At 44.7% G+C, this 27218-nt stretch overlaps 2 protein-coding genes across 5 annotated transcripts in view; one reads left to right on the forward strand and one right to left on the reverse strand.

The window, feature by feature from the left end:
- LOC114046803 (RNA-binding protein 12) overlaps positions 1 to 16735 on the forward strand; it is a 35864-nt gene extending 19129 nt beyond the window's left edge. For 3 of the 4 annotated variants that reach the window (XM_027867329.1, XM_027867331.1, XM_027867330.1), the window contains 15 exons: positions 12148 to 12276; positions 12778 to 12957; positions 13318 to 13392; positions 13518 to 13589; positions 13769 to 13849; positions 14024 to 14113; positions 14399 to 14485; positions 14699 to 14785; positions 14866 to 14925; positions 15018 to 15151; positions 15309 to 15363; positions 15591 to 15642; positions 15719 to 15852; positions 15967 to 16203; positions 16307 to 16735. In XM_027867329.1, the coding sequence (XP_027723130.1) occupies positions 12148 to 12276; positions 12778 to 12957; positions 13318 to 13392; positions 13518 to 13589; positions 13769 to 13849; positions 14024 to 14113; positions 14399 to 14485; positions 14699 to 14785; positions 14866 to 14925; positions 15018 to 15151; positions 15309 to 15363; positions 15591 to 15642; positions 15719 to 15852; positions 15967 to 16203; positions 16307 to 16447 (1614 nt within the window). In that variant the 3' untranslated portion in view covers positions 16448 to 16735. The remainder of the gene's footprint in view (positions 1 to 12147; positions 12277 to 12777; positions 12958 to 13317; positions 13393 to 13517; positions 13590 to 13768; positions 13850 to 14023; positions 14114 to 14398; positions 14486 to 14698; positions 14786 to 14865; positions 14926 to 15017; positions 15152 to 15308; positions 15364 to 15590; positions 15643 to 15718; positions 15853 to 15966; positions 16204 to 16306) is intronic. The other variant, XM_027867332.1, reaches the window with a different exon arrangement.
- Positions 16736 to 19689: 2954 nt separating this feature from the next.
- SPAG4 (sperm associated antigen 4) lies at positions 19690 to 24160 on the reverse strand. Its single transcript, XM_027867295.1, has 13 exons — positions 24042 to 24160; positions 23800 to 23891; positions 23582 to 23692; positions 23387 to 23459; positions 22772 to 22833; positions 22381 to 22424; positions 22240 to 22265; positions 21938 to 22046; positions 21782 to 21857; positions 21505 to 21620; positions 20631 to 20798; positions 20369 to 20458; positions 19690 to 20234 (listed from the first exon to the last, which is right to left on the reverse strand). The coding sequence occupies exons 1-13, from the start codon at positions 24158 to 24160 to the stop codon at positions 20058 to 20060; spliced, it is 1263 nt and encodes a 420-aa protein (XP_027723096.1). The 3' UTR covers positions 19690 to 20057.
- Between the last annotated feature and the right edge of the window lie 3058 nt (positions 24161 to 27218).

Consider the following 27218-nt stretch of genomic DNA (forward strand, 5'->3'; position numbering starts at 1 on the left):
CCCGAGCTCCAGCAAGCATTGACTGAACACTTGTGTACAGCCAGGCACACTGAAGGAAGGGTACAGTACAAGAGAGGTATATTAGTTGGAAGATACACTTAGAAGGCTATGTAAGCAAATCGTAGGCTAAAAGGATTTGTAGGTTAAAGAAATACTGACAAAAAGGAAAAACTGGCTTTTCTGTTGTGTGACACAAGTGTGCTGTGAGTTGAAAAATCACTGCTCAAAGTCACATGGACAAGATTTGAAAAGGAGAGTGAAGTGCCTACGTTGCCATGCCCGATTGGAAAAACAGACTGTTAGGGCACTGTGAGGTTAGAAAAATGTATAACATACATACTATAAACTTGAAGTATAGTTGAAGAGATCGGGAACATACCACATTACAAGGTTTTGAAGGCTAATTTCCTGAACATCAGACCCACAGAGGAATGAAGTCTGCCTTTTCAGATGAACAAGTCTGTGGTTGAATATTAGTAGTATCGGTATGTGGGCCCTGACATTTTAGGCAATTTTGAAATCAGAGGCAAGAGATTGGGATCTTTTAGTCCTTTGAGATAATCTGATAACTATAAAGTACCATCATAGTTAAGGAAGTCCTATCCCAATTATTTCCTGTAGTCATTTCCAGCCTTTAACAAAGCATATCATCTATATGGAGGATATTAGGTTTCAAGGGATAGACAACTCGGCTTGTGAATCTGACAGAACAAAAATTCTGTACCACGACCTCATGGGTTCACGATCCACAGTTTAAGAAGTGCTCAAGGGGTCATTAATGGAGAAAGTTTAAGAAGCCCTGCTGTAGACAACATTATGGTGCTCTGCTCCAAATCTCAAGTTCTTTATAGGACTTCTTTGCCTTTTGATATTGGTTTCCTCACTTCTCTTTTGACCTTTTGCTCTTCCTCTGACTTTTTCTCTGTTGGCTGGCCCTCTTCAGCAGTATCTGCCATTCCTGGAGGAGTGTTCTAGCAATGAGCACCCATTTGCTGATCTCGAAGAGGTTCCCAAACTTACTTGGCCTACCACCCCCTTTAAAAAAAATTACTCAGCGCGCCCCCCCCATGGCTTTTAAATTAACCCTTATTTTTATTCATTGTCCCCTAGTTGCACCTAAGGCTACTACCTTGATCCCCCTCCCCCCCATTATTCCAGCACCCCCAAGGGGCGGTATTGCCCACATTGGGAACCTATGTGTCTACTGGGGTGGTCAGTGCTAATGACAATTCACACTTTCCCAAAGCAACCCTCCCACCTCATTCCCTGTCTCTCCTCACAGAGATTACAAACAGGTGTTTTATGTATGAATTCTGAGAACTACTCTAGGATTCTTCATTTGCTGCATGAGGATGCTTAAAGTGACTAGAAGCATCATGATACAGTGAAAAAGAGCTCAAGCTTTCTAGGCAGAAGTTGCAGGTTTGTGTCCCAGCTGTTGTTATTTGTTATCTGTGTGTGACTTTGAGGACCAAAAAGGGAAATAATTGGACTAACCTCCTTATCTCTAAAATGAGGCCTGGATTTAGAACGTCCCTAGCATTCCTTTCTAGCTATGGTTATGTGTGTTTTCATGGGATTAAAAAAATTAACATCCTGAATTAAAAGCCAGTAGGTAGGTTGCATTTTATTTGCACAGAGTTTTATGTGTCCGTCTGCTGCTTACTAGCACAGTTAGGTAAACCAAGAGAAGAGCAGGCTATACCCTTGTTACGGGGACAGAAGGGCAGCACATAAAATAAAGCAGAACTAATGAAGAAAGTGATGGGCGATCCAGCAGATGTGGGTAGAGCTCACAGGAGGTTTGCTGAAAGAGGGAGTCATTTATATAAGTTGGATCCACTTTAAAAGTGACCTTCCTTTTAGAGGAAACCTACAAGGAGTCCTTTAATGAAATGAAAAATCACTCCTTAATTTCTTTTGTTTGACTCCAGCAGGGTTCTCTTTTAATGGGAGTTTTAGGCAAAGTTAAGTAATTGCAACTTATTAGCCCATTTAAAAATTTTTTTTTAAATTTTAATTTGCCCATGCAAATTATTTAGCCTATTTATAGGGTGATTTTCAGCCTATAAAACTTTCAGGTTGATAAGTGATTTATGCAAATTCAATCAGGGAAAACAAAGGTGCAGTGCTATTCACTTTCTTTGTGAAAGAAAGCCAAATCCCTAAACTTCTCTGGGCTCCATGGTTTTTCCATCTGTAAAATGAAAGTGTTCAGATAGGTTATCTCCAAGGTCCCATCTGGTTTTCAGAAGTCTTTGGTTAAGCTAGGCTGGTCCAGGGATTTAGCCTTGCAGCATATTTAGCCCATCCCTGGAACTTATTGGTATGGAGCAATGAGATACCTGGCCTGTGACTTTTTGCCTTGGTCATTCCTATTTCCACAGTATATATTGTGGGATATTTTTCCATAGTTCAGCTTGAGGACTTGTCTTGGAAAGAGAAGGTGTACTGCCAATTTTCTTTTTAGGTTGTTGTTTTCTTATATAAAGGCCAGGTGATTCCCAAATATTTAAAATGTTTGTATCCCCAGATTATGCCTTTTGAAAATCTCCTAGTTCCAAGTATAAGATTCAGGTCATTTTGTGTCTCCAGTTGGAGAAACAATATCTGATGTGTTTTTTGGAGGGGAGGGACAGTCCTCAATGAATTTGGGAGAGCCTGGCCCTGTACCAGCATCATTCTGACTTTCAGACCCCTACCTGAAAGCATTTGAGGGAGGGAAGGAGAGGAAAAGCCTAGTATATGAATCTGTATGTTAAGAGGGAAGAGCCTGTGATTATAATTTCTGGTCCATCTCTGATTCTGACTCACTGAGAGAGCCATTTCCCCTGTGACAGTTCATCCTGGGAAAGGCTGTATGGATGAAAGTATGGGCACTGACTTGGTTTTTTTTCCTCTTAGTTTGGCCATTTTTAGTCCAAAAAATCCTTTGTAGTTATTTTAGGAGGGAGTCAGGAAAACAGTCTGAATCTTTCTATAGTCACCTTCAATTTCAGACACCAGCTAGGTCCTGAACACTGTGATGGGTATCAAGTTACATGCACAGAGGAAAACGCCCCTGCCATCCTGGATCTCTCATTATTTACTATGTAGGAGGGCACTATTTGGAACAATCAGGGACTGGGGAATGGCGGTTGGTGGGGAGTCATACAACAAGGGAGGAGGGGATTATATTTCCTCATTAGAGAGAGTTGGTGTTTGGCCTCAGTAGTTCCATAAATGCCCTCTTGGCTTATTGGAAAAATGGTGCTGCCACTCCCATTCTCTTACACACTTGGTGTCTGTATACCAATCAGTCCTTGTAGCCTTTTCTCTGTTTCACAAGGTCTCCTTCCCCTGCTGCTACATCATCCTTTGCTATTGTGTAGGTTGTGAACTATTGTGGTGGTGAGGGTACGGGGATGAGGTATGGTTAGACACCAGGTGAAGGAGAGAAGCCCTAACTTTGTCATTTGGGGCCTATATTAGGGGAATAGCGCACTGGAGTGCAAAGGACAGGAACAGTGATGACCTGTCCTTCAGAAGCTTTTCATTGAATTGAGTCTGTATTGAATTAGATCTGATTGGGACCCTGAGAAAAAAATACTAGGGTCATCCTCTTTGCTGAGCATTGATTGGCTGGATCTCAGTACTGGATGTCAAGGAATGTCCCTAAAAAAAGGAAGCATACACCCTGGGACACTTCTAATGATGGAGAAAGTGACTGTCCTACAGCAACTCCCTGTCCACTGAGACCTCTCTCTCTCTCACTCACTCTATCATTGCCCAAACCTTAGAGAACTCTGTGTCAGTGAGTAATTTAGTATGTATTTTAGCACTATACTGGCTAATGTCATGAACTCCTTTGATAATCTGATGAAGCCCCTGGACCCACTCTCAGAATAAAGTTTTTGAATGCTTAAAAGAAAATACATAGGATTACAAAGGGAACCAGTTATGTTGAAATATACTTTTACATTCATGAACCTTAGGTGAAGAACTACAGGTGTAGGCTGTAGGAGATCTGAGGAAAGGAAAATTGGTGAGAGTTGTGCCAACCCTGGGGAAGATGCAAAGATTTAAGTAAGATATGGTCCTTTCCCTCAGCTCCAGATGCCTGGGTTAGAGCTAATTTTGTGAGGATCAGTCCTAACTTTTTCAGAACCCCCATTTATTTTACCTTCATCAGAAATAATGCTTGAACTTCAATCTGTATACTAGGCTAGGAGATGGGGAAAATTTGGGAGAGAGAAAAGATACACTCCCTGCCCCTGGGAGGAGCAATATAATGGAGAAGAGCACCTTTGGTAGTTCCTTCTCTGAGGAAGACACTACAGAAACTGAAGAACCAAATGACATGTCATATGCAATGGCAAAAAAAAAAAATCCCGAAACAGTTACTGTAAAACTATTTGATGGTAACATTACCAAGGCTGGCCACTAAACGACTCACTCCCAGCACCATTCCAATTTGACAGAATCAGTAAAAATCCACTTCATTTCTTGTAATGGAGTTTGATAAGCAAATAAACATAGTGAAGAATAACATTATTGGAGACTACAGAGTAAAGAAGGGACCAGAATGAAGTAGGATTAATTGGATGAAGTGAGTTTTGTGCATTTTGAAGAGAAGGGGATAAGGCTTTATAAAGGAATATGGATCCAGAAAGGGTGGTAATCTCTTTAACAAACAAAATTCTCACTATATGGTGACAGTTCCTATAAGGATGAAAAGAGAGCTATCCAAGATTTTTTAATGATGTTAGACGTAAGGAGATGAAAGCAGGGCATGCAACCAAGAGGCAAAATCTTACTGGTTCAAACCTATAAAGAGCTGTCAAGAAAGCTAATGGACAGAATGAGCTGAAGCTTATGGGAAAAAAAAAAAGATTTAAAAAACAAACCAAATATTTAGGTATGTAAAGGAGCAATGATTGTCTTCCTTGTAGGTATTTACTGATTCATATTTACGTGAGAGTAGATGATCTTTAAAAGTTGTATGGTGAAAAAAATTCATCCTGAAGGCAACCTGAAGGATAAAGCTCCTTAAGACTTAGCTAGGGGCAGCTAGGTGGCGCAGTGGATAGAGCACCAGTCCTGGGGTCAGTAGGATCTGAATTCAAATCCAGCCTCAGATACATAATACTTCATAGCTGCGTGACTCTGGACAAGTCACTTAAACCCCAATTGCCTAACTTAAAAAAAAAAAGTTAGCTAGACTGGTCTTCTGAACAGTAGGTGATATCAGGCCAATCAATACTGGGAATCTTTATCTCTTGGTAAGACCTATCAGAGAACCCAGGGTCACATCTGTCCACATTGTAGTGAGGTATCAGGGCAGGACTTAAGTGGAGCAAGAAAAAAAATGAGATGTTCTTTTAGCTATTTGCAACAAAAAGATTAGCAAAGGCATAAAAAGCCAATGGAATGGGGAAGATGATGGGATGTTAATAGATGACAAGTGGACTTACTCAATTCAGGATCATAGGCCTAAAGTTTAGAGGTTGTCAAGTCAAGCTCATTCTGCAGATGAGGAAATTGAGGTACCAAGTGGTTAGTTATGTGACTTGCCAGAGTCATTCAGCTAGTAAATGTAAATGCCTGAAACAGAATTTGAAACCACATCTATCACACTGTTTAGCTTCTGATCTGCACATGAAAAGGAGAGTAATTGAAACCCACTTTAGGAATGAAGATAATTTGGAAGCTCTTAGCCATTTAAATTATTTCAGCTTTTCTTCAGACAAAAAATGAATTATACTCCCAGACTCCTGTGATCTTGGGACCATTGTCTCAAAGATGGAAGGGATGGTTGATTTCAGAAAACAGAGTGAAGCCTCATGTTACTGTTGACAAGATGGAGTAATATTGCTGGATGATGGTATAGACTGGTGGATTAATAGCTGGTGGCGCAGTAATCAATGAGTAATTAACTTGAAGGGTCTAATGTGTTACAGTTATCTTGTCCATGTCTGTGTCCTGTTGCACATTTGTATTAGTTGGCTAAAGTCAGAGAGACGGTGTGGTGTGTTTATTTAGATTTGTGAAACACAGAAGCTAAGGATGAAAAGGATTTGTGTTCAGAAAGATATCACTTGGGCCTGAACCGGCAAGATTTAATTTATAGGGATAAATATAAGATGCTACATTTTCATCTGCATAAGAATAAGATGAGGGAAACATGGCTTAATATGTACTTAATGTGAAAAAGACCATGGGAGTTCTAGTTGGTTTGATATTAATTAAAACTGTGACTTGGCAGCTTAAAACAAAACAAAACAAAAAAAAAACCAAATTCATTCAAATCAAATTAGCCTTAAGATTTTATGAAAGGAAGAGGACTGCATTCTCCTGGTCAGGTTACATGTATAGTATTAAGTTCTGTTCTGGTATCATAACCAGAGGGCATCCAGAGTCTTCATGATGAAGTGACTTACACACATAATTTACAAGGATTCGTTGAAAGAACTTTTTATAAAAAGTCAAGAGATGTCCAGTAGTTGTACTGGGTACCTTGACAGGATATAACACTGGAAGTATTCATGTAGAAGAGGTTCATTCAGTGCCCAAAGGGATCTGTCAGGAGGGAAGTTCAGCTAGAGGTCTTGTGAGGTCCCTTGGCTTAAGACTGAAAGGAGTTTTCAAGGGATAGTGGAAGGGGAAGAATCCTGGGAGAGGAAAACACTACTTGATCACATAAGCAGTGGGGGAGGCACTGTGGGTTTCTGAGCCAAGCAGTTGATGTCATGAAATGTATTTAGAAAAGATCATTCTGGCAACATGCAGGATGGTTTGGGAGTAGGAAGAAATTTTTCAGTTCTCATCTTCCCTTACACATCCTGTAGCTTTCGATACTGTTCACCCCCACTTTCAAGACCCACTCTACTCTGTTGGTTCTCATCCTGACTCTTAATTGCTTGTTAGTCTCCTTTCCTGGCTTCTCATCCTCCTCACAAATCATTTAATATCCTCCGAGTTCCCATCTTTTGGCCTTTAATCTTCTATTTCTACATTTTCTACCTTGCCAATCTCATTTCCTCCCACAATTTCAACTACTCCCTCTATGTTAATTCTAAACATGTATCTACAAACACTCTTCAGTACATCTCTGTGTTAAAGTCCCACCAGAACCTCAAATTCAGCATGACCATAGGAGAATTAATTAACTTCCCATCTATACTTGGGCTTTTACACCACCTGTTGTCTTTGAGCTATCTTTTGATCCTTCCCATCCTGTCAGTTTGGTTGGGTTTTTTTGGGGGGGGGGTTAATAATCTTTCCTATCATCTTTCGATTTCCATGCCACTACTTTAGGATAGGCCTTTATTACCATCTGCTCTAGACTGTTGTATTAACTTCTTGATAGGATTTTCCCTCTTCTGCCTTCCTTCCAATTAATTTTTCATACCACTGCTAAAATAATCTCTTATGCATATAACTAGTCATATTATTCTTCTCCTTAAAAATCTTTGTTGACTTGTTTGCTTTTTAAAAATTTTCTTTTTAAAAACAGTTTTTTATTCTGAACTTAACCCCCCCCACCCTCCGCAGAGCATTTCCATACACACAGCAGAACACAAAAAGAAGATTCTATATGAAATCAAGACTATTTCACAGCTCTTGCTTTAAAAAAAAAAAAAAGCCCTACAGTTCTACACTCTACTTTCACAGCTCTCTTGCCTGTATTTCCTTCTGAACTCTTCTGTGAATTTAAAACATGTTTCAATGGCCCTTTTTTCTTTGGCATCACAATTACAATGCCTCCTCCCCTCCATTAATGAAGGGAAAAGAGTGGGGGGAAAAGGCATGGTAACAGGTAAGCATAATCACCTGTGTGTAAAAATGTGTGTTTCTGTACCTTGTGTTAATTGCCTCACTGTTAAAAGGTGGGTAAGATAGTTTTGTCACAGGTCTTCGAAGGCCTGGCTGGTCATTGCATTGATACAGAATTCTCAAGCTTCTCCAGTCTTTTTCTTTGTAATATTGTCCTTGTATAAGAATTGTTTTCCTAGTTCTTTTCATTTCACTCTATCGGTTCATACTGCCTGGGATTCTCTGAAATAATTTTGGTTATTTCTTATAGCCCAAGAATATTACATTGCATTCATATAATTACTTTGTTAAGCCACGCTCTATGCTTGGACTCTTTTGTCCGTGCACCATCTCTCCCTCCTCTCCTCCCCTTTATAATCTCCCCTTCAGGATAAGGAAGTTGTTGTTTGTAGCTGTTCCCTCCCTTTTAAATTCCTCCTCCCCACCTATTTTTCTTTATCTGTTATATACTCCAGTTACGAGAAAGCAATTTCTACTCCCTTCTTCCTCCACTCTACATTAATGGATGCCTCTTTTTGCTGTCCCTCTCTTTCCCCTTTTAATATCCTCAAACAGAATCAATCCACTTCTAGGACCTTTGGTTTTTTAACTTAAGTCAATACTCTTTGAAGATATTAAGGTTTTAATGGGACACTTGTTTCTTCCCCTAGTAGCATGTTAGCACTGTGTCATCATACAGCTTTTTCCAGCTGCTCAAATAAATTCACTTTTCTAGGTTTCTCTGGACTTTTCAGAATTCTATTAAGCCTCTAGTCTTTTCATCAAAAATGCTTGAAAGTTCTACATTCCATTAAAGTTCTTTTTTTCCTCTGTAGGATTATATTGTTCTACAGGGTGTTATTCTTGGTTGTAAGCCATATATTTTGTATTTTATAATATCGTGTTCTAAGATCTCTCACTCATAACAGAAACTACCAGTTCTTGTATGATCCTGAGCATGTTTTCTTAGTACTCCAACACTTTCTGATTGTTTGCAGTACTTTTTCTTTGACTCAGAATGAAGCTCTGGATTTGGGCTATGACATTCCTGGGGACTTTTCCTTTTGGAGTTTCTTTCAGGAAATATGGTGAATTCTTTCTATTTTTACTTCAGCCTCTGTTTCTAATATTTTTCTCATTTTTCATTTGATTTCTTGAAATTTAATGCGTAGCTTTTTTTTTTTTTAATCATAGTTTTCAGGGAGTTCCAGGATTATTAAATTCTCTGTCCTTGACCTGTTTTCCAAGTGACTTTTTATATCATATACCTTTTTTCTTTTCTTTTCTTTTTTTTTAAGACTTGATTTTGGTCTAATATTTCTTGTTGTCTCATGGAGTCCTGATTTCTCTTTGATCTCTTCTTGGGTAGAGAGTTACCACTTTCTTCTTCCAAAGCTGCTTATTCTCCTTCCAACTCTTCCATTGAGCTTTTGTCTCATTTTTAGTGTTTTGCTTTATTTTGTCTAGGTATTAATGTAGTACTCATAGGAAACCTGTTTTTTCCCTTGGGTCTCTGCTCGCAGTTGTTAGGGAGTTAAATTTGTGGTTATTTTTGTTTCTGGTTGATGTTTTCTTTGATTTACTAATCTTTCCAGTCTTAGTTCCTGAATGACTACTTTGTGCCAAGGCCAGGGTGAGGTGTTTGTCCCTACTTAGGTTTACCTTGGGCCCCTGTGTTCCCCCTGCCCCCCCCACCTTCGTTTTACAGGGTTAGGCCTACCTGGATCTTTGAGGTTAAGAGTATAGGATCTTTATGGTCTTCCCTCTTTGGTGCCTCGGGACAGTGCTAGGGACTTCAAGGCTCTTGGGCCTGAGCTGTCTGTGGTACTATGCTGGCTGTTGCTTTCTGGCACTTCTGAAGTCCCTACCCCTTTTTTAAAAAAATTTTTTTTATTTTCAGTTATAGATTCTCCCTAATTATACATCTGAAGTCATACAAAATGTTGCTGAACCATGCAGAACCATGTTCTGAGAGGGAAAGTGAGATAAAAAAAAATGCGCTTCATTTTGCATTCAGAGTCCATTTGTTCCCTATATGGAGGTATGGATAGCCTTTTACATCTTGAGAACTTTGGAGTTGTGGTGGGTTAATGTATTGATGGGAGTTTCTAAGTGCTTCACAGTTAATTATCTTTACAATATTTCTGTGACTTTGTAGATTGTTCTCCTAGTTCTGCTCACTTCACTTTGCATCAATTTATTTAAGTCTTCTCAGGTTTTTCTGAAGCCATCCTCTTCATTTCTTATAGCACAATGGCATTCCATCTTACTCATCTACAGTAACTTCTTCAGCCATTCTCCAGTTGATTAACATCCCTTCAGTTTCCAGTTCTTTGTCACCACAGAAAGAGCTGCTATAAATAGTTTTGTACATAATGGCTGTTTCCTTTTTTTTTTTTAATAGGGTATATACTTAGTGATGGTATTGTTGGGTTAAAAGGTATGCACAGTTTTATAGACTCTTGGGCATAGTTCCAAAATGTTTTCCTCCCTGGCATATTCTAACTACCCCTGGTACTTTCTCAAGGGAGTCCTCCACTCTTGCTGACTCTGGAAGCAGAAACTTATGTGCTCATCATTAGCACTTACTTTGCTTGAGGGACCCCTTTCTTATTGTTTAAGGGCTTCTTGCTGACTTTTTGTGCAGTTTTGGGGTGGAAGGTGTCACTTATTTTGATTCCTTTTGGATGTCTTGATAATTATTCAGTCTGGTTCAAAATTGAGGATTTTGCCAGAATTGATGTCCAAGAGCTCTGGGTATCCTATATCCTGTTCAGGCAGCCATCTTGGCAGAAAGATGACTTCCTGTTGCTTTCTCAGTAAAAGTGAGACTCTTCTGCTCCCTACACACAGCAAGCTTGAGGCAAATTGGATTATTGTTTATCCCTCAAATACTGCACTTGGCATATTTTTGTGCCTTGCTCCCTTTGACTGGAACATCTGATCTGTCTTTCTGTTGAATTCCTTTTTTTCTTCCCCTCTGTAGAATTCATCTCCATCCCCTAAACCCCAGCTTAAAGGTGGGTGTCTTTCAGGGAGCCTTCTCTGATTCTCCTCTCCATCGACAGTGACCTTCATCTTTGGACCTAACAACGTTTGATATCTCTCTGTTGCATTTACGTGATAGCGTATGTTATAGTTATCTACATTTTCTATCTCCCTTAGCACCCAGCAAAGTGCTCTGTACACAGTGTCGCTTAATAAATAGGGTTGGTTTTGTCTGTTTTTTTTTCTTTTTTTAATGAAAGAGAATTTGAACAATTTCCAGTAACTCTGGGACTGAGTAATACATTGAAAATGAGTAGCTTGTTGGGATAGAGTTTTTAAAAACAAATACGAAGTACGTTGGAGGTCAGGAAGACTTGTGTTTGGGAACTTGGGCCTTGGGACACTGGATGAGAAACTGTCTTGGCTTAGCCATATTTGATTTAAACATTCAAATGGAAATGTACTAGGTATTGCTGGGGAAAGGCATGGCCAAAGATAGGGAAATGAAGACAGTTGAAGGAGGATTGCCTGGTGAAACTTTAATTCGGTGAAATACTTCTTTTTAAAAATTTATATCTGAATAGCCTGTCTGAGATGAGATAGGGAACTGATTCCCTAACTGCTTTCCTTCTCTAGGGATAGGCCTTCAATTTATTTAGTAGTAGGCTTATTGCAGGTCCAGGAGCAGATCTACAGTGTGACTTTTTGCAGCTATGACCTGTTGGTCAGAAACCAGTTTGGGTAGTGGTTAAGTGATTGGGGCACTGACTCAGTGGTCACCCAGACTGGGGCAGTGGTTCAGTGGTTGGAACCCATATTGGGGAAGAGGTTTTGCTGTTTGGGGTCCAGGTTGGGACAGTGATTTAGTGGTTGGGGCCCAGATTGGGGCAGTGGTTCAGTAATCGGGGCCCAGGTTGGGGCAGTGGTTTAGTAATTGGGGCCCAGGTTGGGGAAGTGGTTTTGCTATTTGGGGTCCAGGTTGGGACAGTGGTTCAGTGGTCGGGGCCCAGGTTGGGGCAATGGTTCAGTGATTGGGGCCCATGTTAGGGCAGTGATTCAGAAGTTGGGACCCTGATTAAGACTTCGGCTCAGTATATCAGAGTCATTGTGGGGGACTTGGGGTTCAGTTCTCCTATTCTTTCCTATCAGATGGTTTTTGGGTCATAGAGTATATTCCTCTTACCCCATTCCTTGACCCTTGCCTGGGAGAGGGCTGTTTTTCTTGCCCCACTTGTGTCACTTCAGAGTAGGGGGTGGGGAGAGATGTCTTGAATCATCCAACTGGGGGAAGGGAGGGAAAGAGATCACTATAGGTAGTATTGGTTGAGGTTTTCTGACCCTCGATCCCTGGCCCCATATCCCCAGATGGCCCACTGTGTGACCTCGGTACAGCTGTCCATCTCCTGTGATCATCTCATCGATAAAGACGTTGGCTCCAAGTCCGACCCACTCTGTGTCCTGCAACAGGATGTGGGTGGGGGCAACTGGGCTGAGGTGAGGAAGCTGAAGTACATAGAAGGAGGGAAAGGGGGACTGGACCTTGGAGTAAGGGGGGGCGGAAAGGGCTGAGGGGTTGAATACCTGTACCCATTGGTTTTGGGCCAGTTACCCCAGGGATGGGGGCAGGAGAGTTATCCCTTATATATAGTTCTCTGATGAGAACTAGAGAGGCCAACCAATCCTGTTCTTGAGTAGCCTCATTGATCTACATAGATGGGGCCCGAGTTAGCTAAGAAGGTGAGCAGAGGAGAAAAAACAGCTGTCATTGCATGGCATGGAATTTCTGGAAAAGTGGGCTGTTCATGCCAGGGCAGGGCTTGTGGTCCCTTGGGAAGATCTTGTCAGGATGTGGGATCGCTTAGAAACAAAGGCAGGGGAGAAGTGAGGGGGTTCTTGTCCTTACTAAAGTGGGGCCCTAACTACATCACCAACAAGCTCCTCCTTAGGAGATCCCTGGTGGGCTTAGTGACCTCCCATTTTGGCTGTGCCTCCTAGCTCTGTCGGACAGAGCGTGTCCGGAACTGCTCCAGCCCTGAGTTTTCTAGACCACTGCCAGTCGACTATCACTTTGAAACAGTCCAGAAGTTGCGTTTTGGTGTCTATGACATTGACAACAAGACTCCTGAGCTGGGAGATGATGACTTCTTAGGGGGAGCTGAGTGCACCCTAGGACAGGTATGGTAAAATAGTTGAGGGCTGTGGTACAGGTATTGGTGAGAGGGAGGTGCTCCTCTAGGGCAAAAGCAGGGAGGACAAGGTTGCTTAAGGTGAAAGGCAGTACAGCTACTCATGGGGGGAATAGCTGACTAGGTGTGAGATGGTCCTAGAAGGGTTGTATCATGGCAGAGTCTAGAGCGAGGAGTAAGAATTCTGTCTTAGCTGCCAATCTTTCCATGTTATCCAGGGAAATGGGATTCTGGGGGCCCTTGGATCTATCTCAAATTCCTAAGAGCATTAGGGCCCTGTTTCAGTTGAGCTGAGTCTGAGGGATTATCCAGGCCCTAGGAATGACTTTGACTCCATCACCACCCTCAGATTGTATCCAGCCAGACAGTGACCCTACCCCTAATGTTGAAGCCTGGGAAGCCTGCTGGGCAAGGAACCATCACGGTGAGGAAGTATGGTACTGGGGAATAGAGGAATTTCTGGGTCTATCCTGTGGCGTACACGTCATTGAACTGAGGTTGCAAGAGAAACTGCTCCAGGCTGACTCTTAGCCTTCCCCTCACACCTAGATCTCAGCCCAGGAGGTGAAGGACACTCGAGTGGTGACCATGGAAGTGGAAGCCAGGAACCTGGACAAGAAGGTTGGGGGCAAAGTTTTGAAGAAACGGGGAGGGGGTGGTTAGCCCAGCTTGCCTCAGAAAAGGGAATTGACTAATTCTGGCAAGAGAATGAGAGATTTTAACCCTAGACATGTTGAATCTATTTTTTTTCCCCCATTTGTGCTGTCAGAGACATGTTAATGTTTTCTTGGTTCTGTCAGGACTTTCTGGGCAAATCTGATCCATTCCTAGAGTTTTATCGACAGAGTGATGGAAAGTGGCATCTGGTCTACAGATCTGAGGTGTGTGTGGGGCCTATTAAGGGAAGAGTGAGTGCTTTAGCTCATGTCCTGGCCTTCCATTGTAGGTGGAGAGCTGGCATTTGGTGGGAAGAGATGTCCTGCCCTGTGGGTTGGGGTTGGAGTGGACAAGACGGAGATTCAAAGAGTCATAGCTTTGCATACTGTCTTCCCCAGGTGATTAAGAACAATCTGAATCCTACATGGAGCCGCTTCAGTGTTCCTTTGCAGCATTTCTGTGAGGGAGACCCCAGCCTGCCTATCCAGGTGACAGGAGAAAAATCTTGGTGTCCTATGCCGGGGCTGAGCCCTAAGACCCAGAAGCCTTTTCAAGGGGACTTCTGCTCAAGCTGACTAATCAGTCTCCATGATAACTCTTTATGTTGCACTTAAAGTTTATAAAACATTATTCCCCTTTTATGGATGAGTAAATGAGGCTTGGTGACATTGTGAGTTACTCAAGGTCACACAAGGTCACAGCTGTTAGACTTGGGATACAAATTCAGTTGTCTCAGGGTTCCCAATCCAATGTTCTCTCCACCTCCCATCCAGGTGCGCTGCTCAGACTATGACAGTGATGGCTCTCATGACCTCATTGGCTCCTTCCAGACCAATTTGACGCAGCTGCAGGGCTCCCCAGTAAGTAGCCTGGCTATGCCCACTGTACACATTGCTTGAATGGGAATACTGGGGCAGATGATGGCTGGGTCATGGGGGGTTGGAGGGTAGAGGTCCGATCTAGAGTTCCGTAATTGGATTTCTAGTATATCACAGTCCTTAGATCTAATCTTCCATATTTATTCAGTTTCCCTCCCTCCCCAACAACAAATCCCTTTATCTCCTCCCTGTCAGGTGGAGTTTGGCTGTATTCATCCTGAGAAGCAGCAAAAAAAGAAGAGTTATAAGAATTCAGGCACCATCTGGGTTAAGGTCTGCCAGGTAGGGCTCTTTCTTCCACCCTCCCAAACCTCCTAAGCAGTGGCCCTGATCTTGACCCCACTTTCCTTGTTGGCCACCAGATTGAGGCAGAGTTCTCTTTCTTGGACTACGTGATGGGTGGCTGCCAGATCAATTTCACAGTGAGTACTCAGTGGAACAGTGGGAAACTGACTGTAGGGAAGGAGAGAGGTCTCTCCACCAGATGCAGTCATGTCTTCCTCTGCCTTCCCAGGTGGGTATGGACTTCACAGGATCCAATGGGGACCCTTCCTCTCCAGATTCCCTGCACTACCTGAGCCCCTCTGGTGTCAATGAGTACCTGACAGCTCTGTGGAGTGTGGGCTGTGTGGTACAGGATTATGACACGTGAGTCCAGCCTTAGTGATTACGCACCCCAGAACCATTATGGATTCCTTATCAGATGTCCTCTTTCATCTCTCAACCCATGGGGGTGGGGGCAAAAGGGAGAATGTGGGTAAGGACTCCATTACTTCCCCTCTACTCCTCTGTCTTCCTCCCACAGGGACAAACTGTTCCCGGCTTTTGGATTTGGGGCCCAGGTGCCCCCTGATTGGCAGGTGCGCTCCTCCCTCATCTCTCACCTTTAACCTCAGGGTTGGGGAGTGGTCACTATCCTGGTGAGGGAGGGGTCAGGGAAGAACAGGATTTTTAACTGAGACATTAGAGAGGATCTAGTCTAGCCTCCTCATTTTACAGAGGAGGAAATAAAGCCTGAGGAAGAAGAGTGACCTCATCCTTGGTTGTAGTTAGGGAATATAACTGGGATGCTTATTTCCACACGCAGGTCTCTCATGGATTTGCCTTGAATTTCAATTCCAGTAATCCTTACTGCTCAGGTAAATTTTATCCTTACTCTAGCTTCTCTCTTTCTCCCAAATCCATGTTCCACCTTTACTTCTTGCCATTCTCCAGGCATCCAGGGTATTGTAGATGCCTATCGCCAGGCCCTGCCCCAGGTCCGACTCTATGGCCCCACCAATTTCGCTCCCATTATCAACCATGTAGCCCAATTTGCCACCCAGGCTGCACAGCAAGGAACTGCCTCGGTGAGAAGGGCCCATGGTACTTGGGGTGTCCTGTGGTACATGATCAGGGAGGATATGGGGTGACTTTGAGGCTAAGACCCCTCTTCGTGACACCTGTGTTTTTGGACCCTTCAGCAATACTTTGTGTTACTGCTGCTGACAGATGGGGCCGTGTCAGACGCTGAGGCTACGAAGGAGGCTGTGGTCCGGGCCTCACACCTGCCTGTGTCCATCATCATTGTGGGTGTTGGGGGTGCCGACTTCACAGCCATGAAGGAGCTAGATGGGGATGGGGGTCCTCTGCGCGCCCGCAGTGGAGAGGCTGTTGCCCGAGACATTGTCCAATTTGTGCCTTTCCGCCAGTTTCAGAATGTGAGCCAAGGGGATGGGCTTTGGAGTTTGAGGGAAGACAGATCAACCCTGGATTGGGAGAAGGATCAGCTAATCTCTTACCTGATGTCTGTCACTTCCACAGGCCCCTCGGGAGGCACTGGCCCAAGCAGTCCTTGCAGAGGTGCCCCAGCAGCTTGTGTCATATTATAAGGCGCAGGGCTTGGCTCCCCACAAGGCCCCAGTGCTGCCTGCCAAGGACCCAGCACCAGCCCCCAAGAACTAATGGACCACGGCACCAGCTGTCTTTTTGCACGTGACTAGTTTCTGTGCCTCTTGCTTCTTCCATCAGTGCATCATCAGTGGGAGGAGGAACAGAGCACCTGTCTCAGTTGTGGACATTTGCGCTTGCTGCTTTGGATTATATGTATGCCATAGGCCAGGACACTCTCAAGCCAATCTGGCCCCATTATATTTTGTATTTTTTTATATTTGTATACATTATGCTGCTTCTGCATTCTTCTCTTCATGTATACATATCCCCTGCATTTAATAAAGATCAATCAAAACTGAATTTCTGTCTACCTGTTCTGATGAAGGCCCAGGGGAAAGAATCATTCTTAGTCAATACCATACAAGAGACTTTACTGAATGCTGTTTGGGCCCTTTTACTGAGCTATAACTATAGAGCCTTCTGTGTGTGCAAAGGTCCTATGCTCCTCTTTTCAAAGGGGAAATGGGATGATTAATGACCATTTTCTGGATATGTTAGAGGATTCTTATTCACCTGTTGGTTAAACTAGATGGCCGCAAGGATCCTTTGAACTTGGAGATTTAGTGATGTTCCCTGGCCTCATGAAGATGAGTCTAGCAGGGGCATAAGACATGGCTACAAATAACAAACTTTTTGGTGCTTTAAAGTTTACAGAGTACCTTTCCTATAACAATCCTGTGAGATGATGCAAGTGTTAATCCCATTTTACAGGAGAAACATACCTAGGAAAGGGAAATGACTTGGTTAAGATCACAAGCTAGGGCAGTGCAATTTAGTCCTCTTATCCTAGGCCTAGAAATTTTTCTTAGGTTTCACCACTGGGGCTCTCAGGCTACAGTGCATAAGTACAAAAGAGGCAGAAACAAGATATTCTAAAGGAGTGAACTAGCCAGCCTTCCAGTCCCAAGAGCACTTATGGGCCCAAAATGCCACAGTGCAGCAATACGAACACCATATCAATGCACCAAATCTAGAAGCATAATTTTGGATTGGTCAGTTTTCAAGACCAAACATCACTCAAGCTAAGGTGTGAGACCTTCCTGGAAGCTGTGGCAACACTTTATTGGTCTTTTCCTAAGTTGAATTTTACGTAAACCATTTGTTGACAAATTTCATGCCATGCTTATAGAAGAGCTTATTGTATTGTATTAGCCTCATCTAAGTGAACTGGTGATAGGCCCTAGCCAATGAAAGGGAGGGGAATGGGGAATTCCTGGCTAAGATTCCCCAGCAGGCCAAAATGAGCGTTTGAAATGTGCTAAATTCAACAGAAGAATATATGTGAGTGCAGTCACAAGCAAATTTACCAGGACAGTACTCTTAACTCAGGCTCACACAAGTAGAGAATAGCCAACCCCGGGTTTGCATCCAGGTCCTTTGATTTTTAAATCTAATACTTATTTTCCCATGCTGCCTTAGCAGGGAGAAGGAAGTAGAGAACCTAGCTCTGAATCTATGATCCTGCTCTGAATCTTGCTCTTCTACGAAAGGCTATCTCCTTACTGCCCCCAATGGCTCTGTCCATTTGTACCCCCTGCTGTGAAGTATAATTGGTATGTGCCTGATCCAGTTGCATTACTATTACTTATGTGATCTCTAAAGTCCTTTCCAGCCCTATATCCTGTGATCTCAGCTGAGTTTTAAGTTTATTTGAAGCAGAGATGAGATAGGGGTGGGGAACCTGGCGGCTTCGAGGCCACAAGTGGCCTATCTTGAATCCAAGATAGTCAAAGGGCCTCTCTTGACCTAGAGGGCACTGTGGCCTTGAGGCCACAGGTTCCCCACCCCTGGAATAGCTGCTGCATCGAAAATGATACCAGCATGGCTCTGGAGTTGGTCCTTTCAGTCTAGGGGTGGTTCTGACTGCATCAGTAGGTGCCTTGGGTTTGCTCCACCATGAAGGAATTGAGACATGACTCCTCTCATCCCCGCAAAGATCAGGGTTGGGGACACCTGCAAAGGAAGATAGTGATAGGAACTCATTTGTATTGTGAGGAATGGGGCTTCAGGAAAGCTACTGAGCTGAATCTGAGAAGCAAAAGGTTCTCAGGGCTCAACCTGAGACATTCTGTAATTTATGTATCTGCAGGGCAAAGGAGACTGCACAGAAAAGGCTTTTAGGAGCCAAAGCTTAGGAAAGAGCAGTGAAGCTGTAGTTTGAGCTACATACCGTTATTCGTAAATCCAAATACATCTTTTGGGGGGGGTGAGGCGATCGGGGTTAAGTGACTTGCCCAGGGTTACACAGCTAGTAAGTGTCAAGTGTTTGGTCTGAGGCCAACTTTGAACTCGGGTCCTCCTGACTTCAGGGCCGGTGCTCTATCCACTGTGCCACCTAGCTGCCCCCCAAATACATCTTTCAAGTAGTTTTGGGGGAGGCTACCATTATTTCACACAGCAGATTTTTGGATACAGGGCAGATTTATTTGCTTTCTGAGGATGGATGGGATTTTTTTTTTTAGGCAATTGGGGTTAAGTGACTTGCCCAGGGTCACACAGCTAGTAAGTGTCAAGTGTTTCGTCTGAGGGCAGATTTGAACTCAGGTACTCCTGACTTCAGGGCCGGTGCTCTATCCACTGCGCCACCTAGCTGCCCCAGTGGATGGGGTTTTTAAAGAAAGATGGCCCAGCTGACTAAGGAATTACAACTAATCCCATTTGGATGCAAAATTTACTCAGTACTCAATGCCTTATGGTCACTGGCTACAATTCACCTTAGCATCTTGGAGATCCCTCTACCACAAAACACAGAGTCCTGTGAAAGTAGGTGTTCAATAAATGTTGAGTCAAAGATGAATAAAAAGCAAAGCATTGACAATAAAGCAGAGATCATTATCTCCTTTTTTGATTCTGCATCAGAAATGTTCAGGGGTGGAGCCTCAGCAGGAGCTAACTGATGAAGGGGACATGAGTAACGGAGATTGCAGTCATCTTCACGTCTCGGAGGTGTGTGTGTGTGTGTGTGTGTGTGTGTGTGTGTGTGTGTGTGAAGTCTCTTCACAGTCACTGTGTAATGTGAAGCCAAAATAATTTGCCCGAGGTAGTGTAAAAGCGAAATATGACGGGAATGAGCTTTGGCCCAAGGAGGCTATTTTGGAAAAGGATAGGAGATATCATTGTCTCTAGGACATCCAATGCTGTTGGAATACTGGTAGGTAGAGACACTGACCACAGACCAGGGGTGAAAAGAAGAAAAAAATTAGCTTATAGAATGTTAAAAACAACAACAACAACAACAACAACAGAAGGGGGCTGATCCCACTCGATTTTTCCAACTCTGGTTTGACTGTCAGAGGAGGCCTAGAAAGAAATTTGCTTGTGGTAGACCTGGGTCTAGAACCCAAACTTCTTGAGCTCTTTCTGCTCAGGGAAAAAGTTATGCAGACTCTCCTGCCCAAAGGAAGGAGACCTATGATAAATGGTGGCAAGTTCATAGGATTAATTTCCTAGAGGGAAAACAGGATGCTTTCTCTAGAGTGAAATCCAGGCGGGCTCTTGTTTGGAGAGTGTATTTGTCATTCTCCCAAGGAGAGAATTAGACACCCACAGACCTAGTCCCCCCAGTCCCTAGCTCCCCATGAAGAGATCCCTGAAATCTGCTCATAGGGAATTAGCAGGAGGTTTAATGAAGAGTAGTAGTAGGTTCCCCCTTTCTCTCCTTTTGTCCTATCTTCTCTCCTGCGTCATCATGCCTCCGAAGCCCATGGGCCCGCACACGGTATAAGCAGGTGAAACGTGGGTGTCCCCAGTTGCTGAGTATCTGTATCTTCACCTTTGGGAAGGCCATGGGGGGCTCATTCTAGGGAGAAAGACAGAGGCCTGAGTCCCAAGCCCTTCTTATTCTGGACTAGTCAGTACTGAAGGGACAGTGACAGCCCTTCCCCATGGTGCCTCAGCCCACTTTCCAATCTCCTCCCCAAGCCCTTTTCTCACCTTCAGATGGAATGTCTGAATCTCTGATTTCTCGACCTCAAAGGTGAATTTTCCCAAGAGAATTTCAGTCTTGTCATCGCCCTCGAGGCCCTGGGGTAGTGGGGAGGTAGAGACACAATGGGAGTCTGGTGAAATCAGAAAGTGTATCCAAGACGTGTCAATCTCACAGCTCCTCTTTTCCTTCCCCAGCAGAAGTTTCATCAGTTCTCCTTAGGGACCTGACAGTGGGGGACCTCACAGACTAATCTTTAGTCCTACTTACATAGACAGCAAAATCCTTGGGGGCACTGCTAGGACCTCCATTGTGGGCCACGGTCGGTGGTGGGTACTGTAGGGTGATGTCGCTTAGCTGAACTTGGCCAGGCAGCCGGATGACCACCTGGCCCTTAGCACCCTGGAAGGCCCAGCAGTTCCCAGGGAAGACATCAGGCTAGAGAAGTGATGACACAAATATTACATAAGGTCAGGCCAGTAACCCATGGGTCATAGGGTCTACAGCTTCAAGATACCTTGGAGAACATCTATTTCAATTCACTCATTTTAAGGATGAGGAAACAGGCTCAGAGATATTAAGTGACTTGCTAATGGTAATCATCATCATTTTCAAAGCACTTTAAGGTTTGTAAAGCACTAAACAAATCTTACGTCGTTTAAACAACCCTAGGAGGTAGGTACTGTTATCCCCATTTTATAGATGGGAAAACTGAGGCAGACAGCTCTTAAGTGACTTACTCAGAGGTTACACAGAAAGTGTCTGAGGTACAAAACCTAGTAATGACAGGACTGTAATTTGAATCCACGACCCTTTACATTACAACCCACTACCAGTCCTGAATGACCAAAAGGGACCCCCATTAACCTGCCACATAGATCCCCTAAGGATCTATCTACATCCATCCATTCAGAGAACCTGCCCCTGCCTCATCCACACTGACAAGCATCTTCCTCACTTTTTTCTAGATTTGTCTGATTTTTGGCTTATGGACCCCTCCCCACCAGAGGGTTACTTTGAGCCTGGTGAGCTTGAAGATACACTAGATGCAGGGAGTATATCCCCCTTGACTGTCCCAGTTCCTCACAGGGTCTTTCAGTACCCACTCTACTCTCTTTCACTGGGTTTCAGGTTCCCCTCATACCTCCAGGATGACTGTGGGGGGCTTGGCATAATTCCAGAAACTGAACCGATTCCAGAAATAAGCTGTATCCCTGTCCTCATAGTCATGAGATGTTTTGTCTAGGTCGATGGAAGCCCCTGCAACAGCCAAAGGGTCTGGGTTCAGAAATGGAGCCTAAGGGGACGGGAGTCTTCTGTTTCCATGTGTCTCTGCCTCTCTCAGTTTCTGAGTATTTCTATCTCTCTGTGTATCTCCATATCTCTCTTTCCCCAGGTATCTCTGTCTTAGGTAGTCTCACCCACGGAACTCAGCGCATAGTCAGGTTTTTGCACAAAATCTTCATTCAGTCTCTGGAACACAAGCTGGGCCACCCTCTGGGGAGAGACGAGGCGAGAAAGACCAGCTGAGTCTGGCCTGTGGGGAGTGGGGGACCAAAGGGGTGAGGTGTGCTTACCTCACTGTTGGCTGCTCGGATGCTGGACACATCCGTGTGGAGTTTATCAAGCTCAGCCTGAAGTTGTTGCAGCTGCATCCCCTGCGAGCGGACCCTGTCATGGTATTCACTGCAAAGGGAGGGTAGGAGAGCAAAGGGCAGGGAACAGGAAGCAGGAGCATAGGGTGGGAACATGGGAAAAAGGGCAAACCCCTCTCTTCCCCTCCCCACCATAGATATAAGGATGAGCCCTCAGGGGCCTTCCCACAGGACCCACCAAGTTTTCCCTAGGCCCCTCAGCCCCTCTAGGCTTCAGCCTTCACCTCAGAGTCAGGAACTCCTTGGTTTCCTAAGGGAGGAGGTGGAACACAGATCTCAGCTCAGCCTCCATCACCTCTTTCCCCAAGTTGTCTCCCCAGCCCTTCTCATCTCCCACATCCCCACTGTCAGGAGGAATCACTCACCTCATCCCAAACAGGGGCAAAATACATAAGTGCACCCCATACCACTGCAGAGAGAGAATCAGGTTCAGGGAATCAGGGGTTCAGTGACTAAGGGGCCTGAGGATTTGGAGGGCTAAGGGACACAGGGCTCCAGTGCTCAAGCCTTGGATGATTGGACATGGGGGCTCCAAAGTGTAGAAGGGCCTAGGCTGGGAACTGGGTGGGAAGGTTTCCTTCCCAGGGAGGCTCCAGAGGCAGCCTGGGGAGCAGGGATGGGAGATAGGGCTGTCTTAACCCTGAACCTCTGGCTCTGCCTCCCTGGGGGTTTGTCCCTGAGGAGGTCCCCCACATCCCACCCCTTGTCCTGAGGGCGCTGGGGGCTGAGGTTTGGGTTTGAGAGTGGCTCCCTCACCAGCCGTGAAGATACTGAAGAACAGCAAAGTTGTAAGCAGGAAGCGGAGAGAACGGACCTCCCTGGTGCAGGGACCAACAGAGAGGGAAGGAACGAGGGAGGGTTTGAGTGAAAAAGGCCCTCTCTACCTGCCTCTGGCTCCTCCCCAGCCCGCCTCCTGCCCCCTCCCCTACCTGCCTCCGGCTTTTCTTCCCTCAACCTCCGATTCCTCCCCTGCGCACCTCTGCCCCCTCCTCCCCACTCTCCCCGAACTCCTCCCCCACAGCGGCTTGGGCTCCTCCCCTACCTGCTTCTGATTCTTCCTTTCCAGACGGCCCAGCGTCTCCTCACCTACACGCTTTTGACTCCTCCACTGACCCCCTCTCCCAGACGGCTCTGGCCCCTCCTCTCCCCATGGCTTCTCCCCCTCCTCTACCCTCGCCCCCGTCTGGCTTCTCCTCCTTCCCTGTGGCCCCGCCCCTGTACACCTCCAGCTCCTCCTCCCCCGGCTCTTGCTCTCCCGCCCCTGGTTTCTCCCCGCATGGGCTCCCCTGCAGCCTCCCCTGCTGCCTCTTCTTCCTCTACACCCTCCACCAATCCTCCCTCCTTCCCTCACCTTGTGCTCTCCCCACTCACCCGCACCTGCCAAAAGCACCCACAACTTCTCCAAACACGGCGGGAAAAAATCCCAGCGCCTGGAGGACAAGGGCTGGGATGCGGGGAGGACAGATTGATTGAGGGGTCGGCATCTGAACAAGGCGTCTGGGATTAAGGGGTCAGAGACGGGGTAGACGTCTCGGTGGGGCTGGGTAAGGGTCAGGGGTGTCATACTTATCAGGCTCTTGGTTTGCTGCTGGATGGGGCGGTCCCGGGAAAGGTCCACGGGTGGATGGTGAAGGCTGCGGGGCTCTGTGGCTGCTCCTGCTGCTGCGGCTGTCGCTGCTGCAGGAGGCAGAGCCCGGTCCTGTGCGAGGCCTCCACTGGGACCCTCCTCTGGTCAGTTCCCGCCCGCTATCCCCCATTTCCCAAGAGCATCCCTTTGTCCTTACCGGTGCTCAGCCACAGACCGTCCGCTCCGCCCTCCTGGGTAGCGCGAGGCTCATTAGACGGCTTCCAGCCCACCTGTGACCTCCGGCTGCCTCTGTATACAGGATGCTCTCTGAGCCACGGATGGACCCCGCATCCCTCCCCGCTGCCTCTCGGACTCTTCTCCCCCAAGCAAAATCTCCCCGCTCCCACCCGAGCCGTCTGGAGGGTCACTTCCACCTTGGCACCCCGCCCTTCCCCTCACTTGCGGGAGCCGCTGTCCCGGGAGTTGGCGCTCACTGAGCTGTTGCTGCGGTCGCTGTAGAAATCGGGGTTGTGTTTATGGGGGGGTGCAGCTGAACCGGGCCTAGGGCTTCGCCGCATGATCCTTTTTCCCCCAGACCCGTCCCTACACCCTGCCCGGGTCCGGGCCTGGGGAGCTACCCACCACCCACCCTGAGGAGACCAGAGCAGCCCCCTACTCCCACCCTGAGGGTCCCACACGTGGGCCTGAATGTAGTGATCTCTTACAGATTCCCTATACTCTGAACCCCCGGCCCCAACGTCATAGAGAAGTATAAGGCCAGTCCGCTGACGTCACAGAGCAGGGAGAAAGGTGAGTGGGGCCCTTCTCCTGCATTCTTGGTGCTTATTTGTTGTTAGGGGTGGTGTCCAGGAGACTTTGTCAGCCCAGAATTAGTATATAAGGTTCTCTCTTCACTTCAGACATAGATCTTGGACCTCAGGCCTTGTGCCTTCTCTCTGATGATTATTTCTCTGTTGAGTATGTGTATCTATTGCTACTCATGCTGTATATAGCTTGTTTGTATGTTGTCTCCCCCATCTAGATTGTGAACTCTAGGGCATGAACTATATTTTATCTTGCTTTTCTTTTTCTTTCTTTTTCTTTTCTTTTCTTTTTTTTCTTCTTTCTTTTTTTTGCTTTTTGGTGAGGCAATTGGGGTTAAGTGACTTGCCCAGGGCCACACAGCTAGTGTCATGTGTCTGAGACTGCATCTGAACTGAGGTCCTCTTGACTCCAAGGCCAGAGCTCTATCCATTCCGCCACCTAGCTGCCCCTGTATTTTATCTTTCTTTGTATCCCCAGCCAATATTAGCAGTCCTATGCACATCTCCCTGTCTCTAGGGCCCCCACTCTCAAGAATCTGAAACAAAACTGCCCCAGGTCACACAGTAAAGCTGTGTTTAAGCCCAGACTAGAATCTAGGTGTCCTGATTCCCAAAGAGAGTCTCTCTATCCACATTGTACCACATTATGCAATGGTACATAGAAATTGTGCCGGATTTGAAGTCGGGGGATTTAACTTCAAATCCTCCCTATACCATTTCCTACCTATGTGACTCTGGACAAGTCAGCCTCTCTGGGCCTCCATTTCTTAAAAATTGAGTTAGAACAGACATTAAGGTTCTTTCCAGCTCTAAATCTCTCACACTGTGACTCAACCCTTTAATCCAAAAAAATTACTCTTTAATGGTGGAACTACAGGCAGCTTTTGAGGGGTATTTCAAATGTATGTGTATGGATTTTTAGTGCTACACAGTCCCATATACCCAATCTTGCTAGTCCTAATGAAGAAGGCTAGCATCATTCAGTGGAAAGACTGGATTTGGATTCATACATTGGGAATCTACCGCTTTCACCCTATCTGGCCTTGACTGAGGTACTTAACCCACTCTGGGACTCAGAGGGGTTGGATTACTTGACCTCTAAAATCTCTTCTAGCTCTGTCTGTGATCCAGTTGGAGTATATAAGGAGAAGACTTTGATGTTTTTTAAATACAGTTTTATTGATAACTTTTGTATTTACATTAGGGATTCCAAATATTGGGGCAGCTAGGTGGCACAGTGGACAGAGAATTGGGCTTGGAGTCAGGAAGACTCATCTTCCTGAGTTAAAATCTGGCCTCAGACACTCACTAGCTGTGTGAGCCTGGGAAAGTCACTTAACCTTTCTTGACTCAGTTTCCTCATCTGTAAAATGAGCTGGAGAAGGAAATGGCAAACCACTACAGTATTTTTCCAAGAGTTGGACACAACTGAACAACAATTCCAAATATAGCCATATTACCTTCTTTTTCTCTAAAAAATTCTTTTTTTTAACTTGACAAATACATTTCCATGACAAGAAAAAGAAGCTTTCATATGAAACCATGAATTTCTATTATATACTGCTTGATTTTGTTTTTAATTATGCAATTACACTTTAACATGTTAATTACCTACCACCACTGCCTTGTTTGTGTTGTCTGCTGAACCAACTTCTGCTCTCTAGGGTGAACATTTTAATGTTTCCTTGATGTTCTTTTTATTTTTTTTTACATTCATATTAAACATATTTTCACATTAGTGATGTTGTAAGTAAAAATCAAAACCAATAGGAGGAACCATCAGAAAGAGGAAACAAAACTCAACAGAAGAGAAAAATAAAATAGCAATTCGACTTCCATAGTTCTTTCTTTGGATGTGGATAGCATTTTCCATTACAAGGCCTCTGGAGATGTCTTAGATCCTTGTATTTCCAGGAAGGGTTAAGTTTATCAATATTAGTCATAACACAATGTGGTTGTTATTGTGTACAATGTTCTCATGGTTCTGCTCACTTCACTCAGCATCAGACCATACTAGTCTTTCCAAGTTTTTCTGAAGTCAGCCTGTTCATCATTTCTTACAGCACAATAGTATTCCATCACATTCATATACCGCAACTTGCTCAGCCATTCCCCAATTGATGGGCATCCTCTCAATTTCCAGTTCTTTGCCACCACAAAAAGAGCTGCTATGAATATTTGTGTACATGTGGGTCCTTTTCCTGTTTGTGTGATCTCTTTGGGATATAGCCCTAGAAGTGCTATTGCTGTGTCATAGGGTATGCACATTTTTATAGCCCTTTGGGCATAGCTCCAAATTGCTCTCCAAAATGGTTGGATCATTTCACAACTCCACCAACAATGCATTAGTGTTCCAGTTTTCCCACATCTTCTCCAACATTTATCATTTTCCTGTTTTGTCATGTTGGCCATTCTGATAGGTGTGATGTGGTACCTCAGAGTTGTTTTGATTTGCATTTCTCTAATCAACAGTGATTTAGAGCATTTTTTCATATGATTATAGATGGCTTTAATTTCTTCATCTGAGAACTGTCTGTTCATATCCTTTGATCATTTATCAATTGGGGAATGGCTTGTATTCTTATAAATTTGACTTAATTCTCTATATATTTTAGAAATGACGCCCTTATCAGAGAGACTGGTTGTAAAAATTCTTTCCCAATTTTCTACCTTCCTTCTAATCTTAGTTGCATTGGCTTTGTTTGTACAAAAACTTTTCAATTTAATGTAATCAAAATTATCCATTTTGCTTTTCATAATGTTCTCTATCTCCTGCTTGGTCATGAATTCTTCTGTTCTCCATAGATCTGAC

The sequence above is a fragment of the Vombatus ursinus genome, unplaced genomic scaffold (assembly GCF_900497805.2).
Source record: "Vombatus ursinus unplaced genomic scaffold, bare-nosed wombat genome assembly UNPS02014785.1, whole genome shotgun sequence".
NCBI lineage: Eukaryota > Metazoa > Chordata > Mammalia > Diprotodontia > Vombatidae > Vombatus > Vombatus ursinus.